The following is a 13,456-nucleotide window of genomic DNA, read 5'->3' as shown; positions in this document are numbered from 1 at the left end:
AAAGATTCGAAGCGGATACTTCTAAAATATAATTTTATACATACGAATTTATATGATATTAATTTTCTTTTGTTAAGCTTACATCCCAAGTCATAGGAATACGTATAGTCTGTTAAATGAATAAATACAGAAACAGATAATTAGTAGTAAATATGTTAAAACGTTATATTCAACAAAACAGACCGTCCATTTATTTTGATTTTTTTTATTTTACTTCAAAATAACGGTATATTAGGTATTTGAATATTTTAATAAAATATGATTATTGTAATGTTAATTTAACGAATAATACAAATACAAAGCTGTGTTTATAAATACATATAATAAATCGATAAAAAGCTTAGACGTTTGAATTTAAATATGATAATATTTTTCGTTACATTACATATGTCGGAAGCACTATAGAAATAACTCGTAGTTAAACAAAAACATTGCTTACGTAATAGTAAACTATGAGGCACGATTCGCCGACTGCGTTTATTCAACAATATCGCTTTACAAGTCAATTCACGTGATGTACTGAATTGTTTATCAGTTAGAATTGTATGTAGGTCAATGTCCAAATGACACTCGTAGATACTCAAGTAGCGCTGTATCCTATGAAAGTGTTGATCCAAATAAAATGTAACGAACTCTTCTCCAGAGCGTATCAATCTGTTTTAAGTTTATGTGTTAAGGCTGAGTGCATTCTAACCCATTTTAAACAGTTATATATAGATATTGAATCTGTGAAGTATCTGTTTTAACATTCATAATTTATTTTTCGATAAACGAAAATGCTTTTGAATTATTTAAACCCAAATCGAATGTACTCTAAAAAGAATAGATCATTAGGATACTATCAGCGCAGGGTAATATCATATTTTGATAAATTTGAATATGATCTGTAAATATAAAACTTAAATTTCAGAAACCGTTGTTGCTACGCCGTATTGACGTCTGCATTCTCTATTTTTTATCCAATTTCGCATGTCAATAGCGTCCATTAGTATAATTCACGACCGCATTTACCGTTGCGTTTCAAATTCGTTTCTTACAGAATTGCTAAATTTTGATGAATATTTAAGAGGCCGATAACTATGCCTCTTTTTAAATTGATGAAATTATTATTAAGCAATCGTTATAAAGTACATCAATCTTATTATCTGGAACAATATATTGGAATATTAAAATAAAAATACAATAATTTTTGGTGATTTTCGAGTTCACTTTAAGAAATAATAATCGTTTTTTTTTTTTCAATAAGGATCAATTCAGTTACGTTTAATATTTATGGGAAAAAACTGCAAAAGGCAATTTATATTGTGATTATGATATTCACGTATCTATTTTCCAACTTCACTTCAGTGTTAAGATATTAAGTACCGGTATTTTATTATTATACCAAAAGATCGGTCGTTTGATACTCATTAACTTATTCTTAAAAATAATAAAATGCAAAACAGACGATTCAAAGTAATAATACATCTTTTTTTTTTCAGGTTACACCAAAAACAAAGGAGGAGACATGAACGCGATTAGGGGCTGTCACTCTCATCAAGCAGGGTAGCTGTCATCGAAAGGTGATTTATTGTAATATATTTTAATTGCTTACGTTATTTAAGTTACATTATTCATTAAACATTTTAAAATTCAATTTTAGTAAACTAAGAGATTTACTGAGGAATAAATTATAGATACAAATATTCGTGTCTCAATACTATTCTATAATTTAATTCGAAACCAAAACGATTTTGTGACAAATCGTAAGCCTAATATAAATTTGAGGAACTATCTTATTACGCCATTCACTCTGTAGACAAAGTACTCTTTCGTCGAAAATTAATTTAAGCCTTTTTTCACTGTTCAATTCAATTTAATAATACGACGAAAATGCATCTGCTGATAAATTAAAAAAAAAAATCTCTTGAGTGCTTGAATTTATTATACGATCATTGAGTTAATACACTCTGGTTCTGAGAAACGATAGGTTCCGGGTTATTTCATATATTAAAAATTGTAAACAGGTTATAAAAGACAATAAAAACCGTTGAGTTACTTCGCGGAACTGAACCTTTTCCCAACCATTCGATTCTCGATAAGACCTTTCATATTGAATATACAAATATAATTTCCTAGAGATATATTTTTACATTTAAAAAGTAGATAGTAATTATTACAAAGTGTTGCAAGAATATAGTTTGATATCGGTCAACAATATTGAAATGATTTTAGTAATATATTGTATTAATTACATAATAATGATATACAATATTGTGTGACATAAATTTTATCGTACCCGAGCTATTAGTCGTAAGAAGTGTAATAAAATAAAATGCTTTATGTGTCGTATTCCTCACGATATTGCAATACCCTCATTACATTATTTATATAGTATTGTATTCAATTAATCTGTAAAAGTTTTTATAAAACCACCTGCGCGTTTTATATATAAGTATAAAGAACAAGTATTGGGAAAGAAGTCGTTAAGGTATCCTGCCTTGCTATGCTTTTTCTACAAATAAATTGATATAGACTTTTAGTATTTAAACTCCAATCGTCGTTGACAACCGTCGTTGGAGTAATTTATAATTTTATAATAGCCTTAAAAAAGTGTAGCGTGGTACAAAAAAGAGATTAATGAGTTGTTTGTGGATAAAGGAATACATGTTCAATTTCTTGATAGTTTATTGCTAAGGATGTTGCCCCTAGCAACCCGAATAACAATAAATATGAGCATTATCCATAGCAACACGTATAATATAACATTTATCACAAATTACAAAATGAAGCTTTCATAGAAATAGTCTAATTAGTTCTGATTTCTGACGTCGCGTCTGGCACTTGGTACTGGTGTCACTACTAAAATAAACAGTTGACGCTGTAACAAAGCAGTTTCGATTAAAAAATGTGTTCTTATTTATTTATAATGCTTTTATTCGTTAGTGGGGCAAATTCCTCGACACTTTAACGTTGCATCATTCGTTCGTTCACGGATCAGTCAGGAACGCATTCTGCTACCGGAAATTACATAATTTTTGTAACATTGCATATTAATTCGGGAACTATTGACTTACAAAACTTCTCACTATTTGATAAAGGCATATTGAATGAATATTATTTTGATGTCGAAACTATTTAACCACGATAAAAATAGGTTGTTATTGCTATCGGTATACTAGTCGCCGCTCAATCCATACAACTGCATAACATAATTACACGAACGTAATGCATCTTGCTCGTGGAAACGGAAAACAAGTTAATGCAATGTTAACGATGTTTGTATAGTTAGTTCTTCTAGTAAATATATGTTTTTTTTGTAAATATTGTTTGAAATCTTAAGGTTATAAATAAAAATATTCATATAATAATTTGAGATTCGAAGATAATTCATACTGAAGCAACATCCATGTATCCTCTATTTTTCTGTGGGCTAAACTGTAAACTTTTTTAAGCATGAGCTAAAAACAAACAACTTCTTTGAAATACATGTATATAATTTATAAAGACGCTATAGACTTACAATTTATATAATTACACATATGCTGATATATCAGAATAAATTAATAAAAAAATAACTTATGTATTAACACACCTATTATGTATGGGCTAAGATAAAAGAGACGTTTAGTATCTAGGAGTACGTGAGTTATAAAGTGATCTGTGAAAGCCAAATATATAATAATATTATTTACGCATTCGAAGCTGTCTAGGGCTCCGATCGATCGAGGGCCGTCGCCACGGAGACAGCTTTGCTGCGTCCGTTGATCCTGATATCAATGCATTACAATTCAGACACCCAATTTGATTTATCATTACAGCGAATATACTTTATTAAAAAGGAACGTTTATTTGTGAAGTAACATAAAATATAAAGTTCTGTTAGAGTCGGTTTAAATATTTTGAAATTGGTATTGCTTCGAAACGATACATCGAGGCACAATACGTATCACGAACATTATGGGAAAGATAACATTGACATGCTTAATAAGGTCGACAAACTTTTTAGTACAGTCTCGCGGAAGGTTTTTCATTGTGTGCGTTCGTTCTGCTTACGTATTACTGTGTGTGGGGGCGAGGAACGCTCAAGGGCAACCGACGGTTAACGACCCCATCACGCACCTTAAGTTCTGCGTACCATAAACTATGCCGAATTACGATACTGGCCTAGGGTTCTTTTTTTATTTTTACGAACTAAAATAATTACGTAAATAACAAGTTTGGGATATCCAATGTTTCTTAAGTATATAAGTGCATTACAATTGTCAAAGAAGGATTTTTAACAAATGAGCTAAATCCTTACAGAAATATAGTAAAATATTTACAACTATATAATATGTATCCCCAACAAAATCAGAAACAGAAATAAGAGATGTGAATCGTAAATAATAACTTTCTTACTGCCAATATCAAAAAATATTCCAAAACTACGTAGATTGGATATAGTATTCGCTGAATTTCACGGAATAATTTAGATATATTCTTGATGAAAAAGAGTTGCTAATCAGTTTCCTATAGGAATTTTGGTTTATATTCAGGGCCGCTGATATTTGTATTGAAAATGACGATTCATTACCTTATAAGATTTTGAGTTTAAATATATTCCAATATTTAGAGTATTACTTATTAAGGTATTGACACATATTTTTTTTCTAATCAGATAATATGATTTAAAAGTAAAATAAATCGTATTTATTTTTCCGTTGTGTTGTATAAATTGATTATTAAACATATGCTATTTTCTTTTAGGTGGTGGTTATAGGAGCGGGAGTGCGTAGTATGGATGACAGTTTCAACAATGTGCTGGAAGGGACGCGTCAGTACTTTATGGGAATTCCGAAACAGGCGCAAGACGGTAACGGCCATCAAATGTGGCCTGGAGGTAATTCTACCGAAGAAGGGACTCCTGCACTGTCAGGAGCTCCGACACCAACATCACGACCACCATCTGCTGCCGCCGCTCCGCCATTAACATCGGCGTCGTCTTCTGTCGTCGCTCCACCACGTCCGCCTTCAGAACCTATTGAACCGGAAGCGCATATAATCCACAAAGCCACGGTGATGCGAGAAGCAGCGGAAAAACGTCGTGAGCAACCCGAAATTGAGGACGAAGAAGAAATAATGGGGGCGCTATCTCCACCGTCACATATTATTAGAAAGCCGACACATCATACGTTACCGTCGCCGGCACCAGCTCCTGCCGTGCCTAGTCCATCTCCAGCACGCCCAACTTCTGAGGCTCCTTTACTTCCTATGTCGGGACAAGATCAAATGGATCATTCGGCGCAGTATCGCCCTTCGGTACATCGTGTACAAACGCCGACGGCAAGATCTGCTGAACATTATACACCAGGCCGTACTCTTGATCATTATTCAGTGTCACGTCCTCCAGAGCCTTTTCCACGTTATCAATATGAACCAAATCTAAGTGAAAACGGTAGGAACTCCCATGGGCCTCCAATTGCTTCACCACAACCATCTGTGATGCAGCGACAAAGTCCACAAACATATGCGAGGATATCAAGCACTATGCCTCAACACACAATGAACCGCTACAACGAATCATCCAATCCTAATAATAACGCACAGCGTTATTCTTTACCTAACTCGCAGGCGCCTCCGCCGCATAACGATCGGGTTCCACCAATTCATCATCCACAACATTTGCCACCGACTAAGAGACTTACTACCATAGATAATCGTACCGGGCAAGTGTATTCATCTGTTCCACAACGCCGTGATTCGCCTTCTTTTACGCGTCAAACGGCACAGTATGAAAGGCACCCAAGTCTTCCTCAACGAAAATATGATCCACAACAAGCATATTCTGGTTATAGACCGACACCAACTGTGCCTGTACCTATACCCAATCGTAGGATAGACACACACCATCAGGTTACATATAAACATGGAGCTCTGGATGTTATGAACTCACACTATGCAGCAAAATCATTAGATCGAGTTCAATCTCAATCACAATTGCAACCTCATGAAGTACCTCGTTTACCTGCCCGAGGGGAATATATAAGCAAAGGCAGATCTGTAGATTCAAGAAATAATTACCATTATCCCACGCCGTCTACGTCCGCCGTTCGGTATGCTACAGTTCAAGCCGCTCAAAATAATTCATCATCACATTCTCAATCACAGCCTAGAACTTCATATCGGACAGCTGTAGCTCCAAAGACTAATTACGACTATTCAAATACAAACCATGTACAAATTTCACCGTCTCGATCTACGGCCAAACCGGGATATCCTAGTCAGCAGGCACGAATGACTGTATCTGTGACATCATTAGTAAATCAAATGAACCAGACAAAACAAAAGCGTGAGTCGCCGCTTGATTTATCTGTAAAGACTGTTAAAAACTCCGCGGACTCGTCCACGACTCAAGATGATGTGATCGATTCTGTATCTATGAAAAATGATAATATTCCAATTCAAACAAGGCCGACGTCAAGCAGTCGGAACCCTTTGGTACCTGGCTACGTCGCTTCACACAAAGTCGATTTTGCACCTGATTTTGCTCAATATAGAGAAAGAAATATTAGCCAAGGCTACAGCGCGCTTCATAACATTCACCATCCTCTGCGTTACAATGGAGCATACACTTCTCCAAGGCCAGTGGCTGATACTTATCCAGTTGAACCTCGCCATCAAATACATACGGAACATAAATATAACGGACCAGTAAGTGGTACCGAATATGTTCCACGTATTGATCTCACCACACAAGGCGGTGATGATCGTTATCCAGAGAGTAGAATCCGCGATGATCGTCAGTTAATTATTGAAGATCGAAAACGCCCCGCTGGAGCCATTGTAAGTAATATTCCCGAAAAAATTGTTCGTTATGAAACATGGACTTCGGATAGTCGGATAGACCATCACATGAATCAATCAGCACGAGAACAACGCGAGCTAATGAGCCAACCCGTGTATAGTTACGCAAGTCACAAACGATTTGAAGCCTATCAAAATGACCAAAAACGTTCGGCGAGTGCAAATTCATATCGTGAGCACCATTCTCACCCACGGTATTCTAGTAATGCTTATCCTGAAATAGTAAATAGGGAAACAAGTGATCAGACTGCTCATTATCATGATCGGATACCTTCCAGTAATAACCGTCACATTATACAAAAGATTCCGAGCCACAGAGATTTACATTCACATCACGTAGATTCTCATAATAGTATTCAACCTGCTGATAAAAAAGTTTTAAGTATATTACGGAACAGCTTAGAGACAAAGCAAACGGGATATTTGGAATCAGCTAAATCTGCACGACAAATACCTGATCTCATTGTTATAGATGATGTAGATGATTCTGTGATAGAAATAACTGATATATCGACAGAAAATGAAGTGGATGCAACACTTAACAGTAATAATATAAATACTCTTAATCAAAATACGCTTGGTTTTGGTAATCACATAAAAATGCCAAAAGCTGTTGACTCAATATCGCGTGATTCAGACTATCAAAAATTCGATAGTCCAGATTCAAAAAGGAAATCGCCTGAAAATGATGTGGCATCAAGAATACGTACAAAGGCTGAACTCAAAGTAATGCCACAGGAAAATGCCACAAAAATGGATACAAAAACACATTCGTTATCAACAGAAAATGATAAAAATAAACCACTTCCAAAATCGCAAAAACAACATCTTTTTAATCAAATTCGCGAAGACAATCTTCGCCTAGAATCGGTTATTAAAAACGAAAAACCTATTGATATTGTTCCAGAGGTTAAAATTGAACCTATGAATATTGATGAAATTGAAAAGGATGCCGTGATACAAGTCAAATCTGAAAGTATTCTAGAAAATATAAATTTATTGGAACATAACACTAGTAAAGAAGAATTTGATATAGATTGGGCTAATGCATGTGATAATTTTATGGAACAGCTTAAGACTGGGTGCCACAAGAAAAAAAACTGCAGAAAACGCACTAATACTTCAGACCAGGAAAGCGACCATAAAACAGAAGAACCACCAAAAGACGATGTCTCAGAATCTCAATCAGAAATGTTAGTAACGGATCTACCGTCCATAATTGAAATTAAAAAAGAGCCTATTGATGAGGATGAATTGAAATCCGAAAGTGAAAAGTGCGCGGTATCTCCCCAACCAGATACGTCAGCGAAGCCTAAACAAAAGGAAAGACCGGAAAAAAATAAAAATGATAAGAAAAATGACAACGACAAATGTAATAGAATTAAAATAACTTCAAAGAACAAACATAAATCTCCAAAAAAAGATTCTTCAGCAAGGTCCTTATCAATCAAAACAGAAGTTGTAGAAGAGGAACCAATAAAAAGTGATATTAAAGAAGAATTAGAATCTACAGATGACGATGAACCTTTAATAAAAAGTAAATTGCTAAAAGATAAACAACGAAATTTAAAATATCAATTATTAAAGGATCTTTCTGAAAAATCTGCTTATGTTAAACTCGAATGCTGTGACGAGCAGATGAATGCTAGTGTAAGAAGATCATTAGATTCAACTTCGAAAGAACAAGAGAAACAAAGTAAAGGCAAATCCACGCGTCAAGTTTCAAGATCTAAAGGAAAATCATTATCTATAGATAATATGAAGAAAGATAGAACCAATAATGATTCCAGCTCGGACAGTGATGATGCATTAAGCGTTGCTAGTAGACTTCGAGTGCGTAAAAATATAAAAACCGATGACAATAAAGGCAGCAGCAACCAGAAACATGTGAAATCTTCGCCGAAAAAAATGGATTCCAGCGGCAATAATTCACCGTTATTGCGTAAACCATTTGGAGATGGCTCTGACTTTTATCCCGGTTGGCAAGAGGAGCTATATAAATATAAGCGATCTTTGCGAATGCCAACTAGCCTCATAGCAATTCCAAGAGGTCGTTCAGGTGGTCCATTTCCTAAAGGTAGTGTACAATTTACAAGAGGGTCAACATCACTGCCAGATTTGGATCCTGTCCCACTATCTCCAGCTCCATCATCTGCACCTTCAGTAGCAACAGATGAGCTATACAGAAGACCAGACAAACACAATCTGGATAGTGACCTTGAATCAAATTCCAGTTGTTCAGCTGTTAATAAACTTCACTATGACTCGGAAGCATCGACTTCAACAGTCTTTTCAGCAGCAAAGAAAAAAAGTAGTTCTATCGTTGACGTCCTTATCCAAAAATGTGGAAAAAGAGAAGAGTCGAAAAAGAAGTTTAAGGGCAAAGATGACAAGACAGCAAAGATTATTCCGAAGACTTCGAATTTCGCCGAACTTTTACCCACGCCTAGCTTGGGTCTTGTGAAAAATGGGAATAAAGGAGGTTTAAGCGCAAAAAAAGAAAAACTAATGGAAGACATCTTTTACCTAGGTGCTTTTCGAAAAGAAACGGTCACTATGTTTAGAACGGCTTTTATTAAAGACACAGATGGATTGATAGGTGCTACCGAGGAATTTGCTCCAGTTGTGCTTAAATCGAGGACCAGAACAGAAAGTAGAGTTTTAAAACAACGAGCAACTATTAAAGAAGTTTTTGGCGATGACAGGCCGGCCTCAGCGCCACCGACTTCGTGTAGAGAAGATATTAATCAGGAAAATGAAGAAGAACTACCTATTCCAATAAAAAAAGAACCTGAATTGAAGCCTAAATTTAAAACTAAAAAAATGGTGAAAGAAAAGTTAAAGCGTCGATCTAGTTCAATTAGGGACGGATTACGAAGCACTAAGTCATTAAAAACAAATGATGCGAAGGGAAGGTTAATGCGATTAAAGAAAAGGAATAGTTTATTGAAATCTTTTGCCCACAAAAGAAGAAAGGAAATGTCTAGTAGTAAGCTAAAAAAAGATGTTAATCCTACACTTAATGATAAAGAAAATAGTAAAGAAGAAGGAACTTCCCCGGGAACAACAGAAGGTAACACTAAAAGACGTTTAAAAAGACTGTTTGGACGGAGAAAATTTAGTTCCGGTTTTGACTACATAAGAAAAAAGAAAAAGATTATTCGACGTGAAAATAATGCTCCAAAAGTACGTCGATCAGCTCCTAAACCATGCCCCGAATCTGTACACGATATTCAGAAAGAAATTAAAAGTTGGTTTATAAACAAAAGCATTGGAGAGACGCATTTGCATCGCGCCGCAAGACTTGGTTTTACCGTGAGTATGGTATCATATAGCTATTGCATGTTATTATAAATCGGATAATAAGTATAATAGTATAAGTTGAATTTCTCTTAATTTTAGGACTGTGTTGCATATTGTTTGGAAAAAATGGAAGCAGATCCATCGTCTAAAGACAATGCAGGTTTTACTCCGTTACACGTTGCTTCTGCGATGGGTCATGTAAGAATAGCTCGACTTCTACTTCAATATGGAGCTAATGTATCTGCGGCAGCACAGGGTGGTATAAGGTAAGTTTTCTTTATTTCTAATTTTAATTGAATGATTTCGAGCTACAAACTGCGTTGATAATATATTTAATTTGTTCCTCTATTTTTATTACAGACCACTCCATGAAGCTTGTGAGAACTTCCACGTAGAAATTATAAGATTACTGCTTGCATATGGCGCAGATCCCCTCTTAGGGACATATGCCGGGCAGACACCTGAAGAATTAGCCGAAGGGACAGCAGCCAAGTTACTTCGATTACATATAGCCGATGTTCAGGGACGTGCTGTAGAACCTTGGAGATTTCCACCACCAGCAGAAATTATCGGTATGTGATCGAATAATCAACCATTACTTAATAAATAAATAAAAATAAAATAAAAAAAATAAAATAAAATAAAATAAAAATATATGTAATTTTAGATCGCGAAGAAAATGGTTGCGATCCGTTGTCGTCACCCCCTCCCGCGTCTCCGCCTCCACCGCCGGACTCCATGATAGAGATCCAGTGTACTGAAACGCCGCTGCCGCCCTTCTACAGCCTTCGAACCGCGACGGGACAGCCGGCCGACGGCCTCTGGTGCTTGTTGCAAGACATAACGAATATTTTACAGGTATGAATCGCGATTAAAATGATATTACAAAAAAGTTATTTTCTGTTTTTAATTTTTTTTTTAATTATGAATTGATTTTGCTAAGATAAGTTTAAACATTTTGACGCTTTCTTTTATAGATAAAATCAAAGGAGAGTTTACTAAAACAAATCCACTGCGGGTCGGGATCACCCAAGGAGCTGCTTCGGGAGATTCGCACCCAGGAATTCCTCGAGAGAGCGCAGTGCCATCAACTTCTGTGTGCTGGAGAAAAAGTGAATGTGCGCGCCTCGAAGGTCTCTCTCATACGCGTTACTGATAAACTGAGACAACTCTTGAAGATCGAAACTGTCCTTGTTAGCTGACATTAGTTACATACCCAATGAGATCATCTATTATAATATCCGAAAATGTATCTTTAGTGAGTTTTACGGAAATTAAATTGTGTGAACATTATCGTTGATAGTATTATCCTTTGATGTTACTGTGTCATATTGTAATTTGGAAGAAATAAATGGAATATGAGTAACATTTGTACGGAACTAAACATATTGCGTATACGTTTAACTGGAAGGGGAGCAATCGGGACAAGAAAGTGATGAAACATATTTTATTTCAGCTAGGAGTTTATCTGTATTGATATTACAGAGACAGATCTAAGATCTCATACTAAAATATTAAAAATACGTGTATTAAATTAAAATATCTTAATATTGATCCTGTGTAGAAAGAATAAAGCAATCTTTATATCTAGTTTGACTGATTTTTTTGTAAAAAGAAAAAAAAACTAAACAAGAATGTATCTCATTTACGAACAAAATAGTTATTTTTCTGAGACTGTGTAAATTAAGGCAGCAATTACATAATCATTATATTTGAGTGACGCATGTGTAGGTCAAGTGAGATATTTCGTGTGCTCTATTGAACCACCTGTATATACTGTAAATAAAAATAATCGCAAATGTACATAGTATATGTCGCTTTAATTGTATTATATTCTCATGGGTGCTATTTAACGTTGGTGTATGGTGTTTATCGGGTAAGTTAGATAAATAGTTTACTGCGGCAATGATAGTATAATATTAGAAATTAACAAGATACAGTTACCATAATGTAATTTAAGATAAATATAGCATAATCTTGAGTGTGCAATAGTATACGTTCGTTGTGAGTGCACCGTAGATGAATTCGTGTGAAACTTGCATCTAGATACTGAAAGCCACATGTCCGACCGCATGTAATACGCTTATGTCGAGCAAAATATGTGGGCATAGGTTATTATCTCCCTCGGAGTTAAAAAACGTTCGTGACATTACAATTTATTTAAATGATTAAGGAAATGTGAAAAAACCATAAGCAATGAATTGGGATCGCTGAAAAGTTAATCATAAAATTGCGCTCTATGAAGAAGTATCGTCATATAGTCGTGAAGAGTATTTTTGTTTTAGATCTCTACTATTTTAAATATCTCGAATTCCCTAGACGCTTTCAGAACATCAGCGATAGAAAAATGTTACTTTTGAACGAATAATTAACCACATTGTATCAATCTTTCTGAGATTATGCTAATGCTAAGTAATTAGATAATTTCTTTTTGATCTTTTATCCTAGTATCTAACAATATATTTTTGTTCATTGTTATGTTTGCCAATATTTGTCTGCCTGACATATTTTTATTGTACAATTATTTCTTATCACTTATTTTTAATAAAGTTGTTTTTATTTATACTGTCCAATAAGAATTAGGAAATTTTATTAAAATCGTAATTTTATCGCAAAAATATTAACATTGTAAATAAATAAGACAATTTGTAAAAAAAAAATTAATAAAATATTCTTTTTAATTTATTTCGAATCAGTTGCCTGAATAATGCATAAATATTTTTGAAGATTCTTGTATTATTCAGTCAGTACCTATAATAGTAATGTTTTAATTATTTTTTTGTAAATGTTAGCAGTTTTATATTCCATAATTAAACCATATTCCGCCCTATCTTATTTCTTTATGGAGATAAACGAAGAAGTACATGATTGATCTGTGATGAAATAATATTAGGTGAAAAATCTTGCATGCGGAAATGGTATGAGAAATTGAATAAAAATATTGCAAGGGAAAGTAACTGATGACTTTATATAAAGAAGTTGTATACATGAATGAAAATCGAACTGTGTAATTGTTAACTGTCTGTTATAAGCGGTACCTACAGTATAAGTATTATTATCAATATTGACACAATATTTCTTGTTGATAAAGTGGAAAATAAAGAAAGTGATCAATGATAACTGTTTTTTATATTTTTCCTTATCATCCTTGTACTTAGTTACTTAATATCCGATTTATATTATACGGTGAATTCAGATATCATTTAAGAGAACCCAATTAAATTTTTTTACTCGTATGTTACAGGTTCTACTATAAAATAATGAGTTACAATTTATCCAAATAAGTGTATATATATTAAATTGGATACAGACTTCAAGTAAAGTTGCC

The 13,456-nt window shown here is 34.4% G+C and overlaps 1 protein-coding gene across 5 annotated transcripts in view; it reads left to right on the top strand.

Moving 5' to 3' along the window:
- The window catches only part of LOC124532524, a 49,887-nt gene extending 36,639 nt beyond the window's left edge, over window positions 1–13,248 (top strand). For 4 of the 5 annotated variants that reach the window (XM_047107456.1, XM_047107454.1, XM_047107457.1 and 1 more), the window contains 6 exons: window positions 1,482–1,562; window positions 4,729–10,140; window positions 10,228–10,394; window positions 10,489–10,700; window positions 10,796–10,986; window positions 11,106–13,248. In XM_047107456.1, the coding sequence (XP_046963412.1) occupies window positions 4,759–10,140; window positions 10,228–10,394; window positions 10,489–10,700; window positions 10,796–10,986; window positions 11,106–11,330 (6,177 nt within the window). In that variant the 5' untranslated portion in view covers window positions 1,482–1,562; window positions 4,729–4,758 and the 3' untranslated portion in view covers window positions 11,331–13,248. Of the gene's footprint in view, window positions 1–1,481; window positions 1,573–4,728; window positions 10,141–10,227; window positions 10,395–10,488; window positions 10,701–10,795; window positions 10,987–11,105 lie in introns of all 5 variants that reach the window. The other variant, XM_047107458.1, reaches the window with a different exon arrangement.
- Window positions 13,249–13,456: the final 208 nt, after the last annotated feature.

This window comes from Vanessa cardui, chromosome 9 (genome assembly GCF_905220365.1).
Source record: "Vanessa cardui chromosome 9, ilVanCard2.1, whole genome shotgun sequence".
Lineage (NCBI taxonomy): Eukaryota > Metazoa > Arthropoda > Insecta > Lepidoptera > Nymphalidae > Vanessa > Vanessa cardui.
This window is presented reverse-complemented; position numbering and strand designations above follow the sequence as displayed.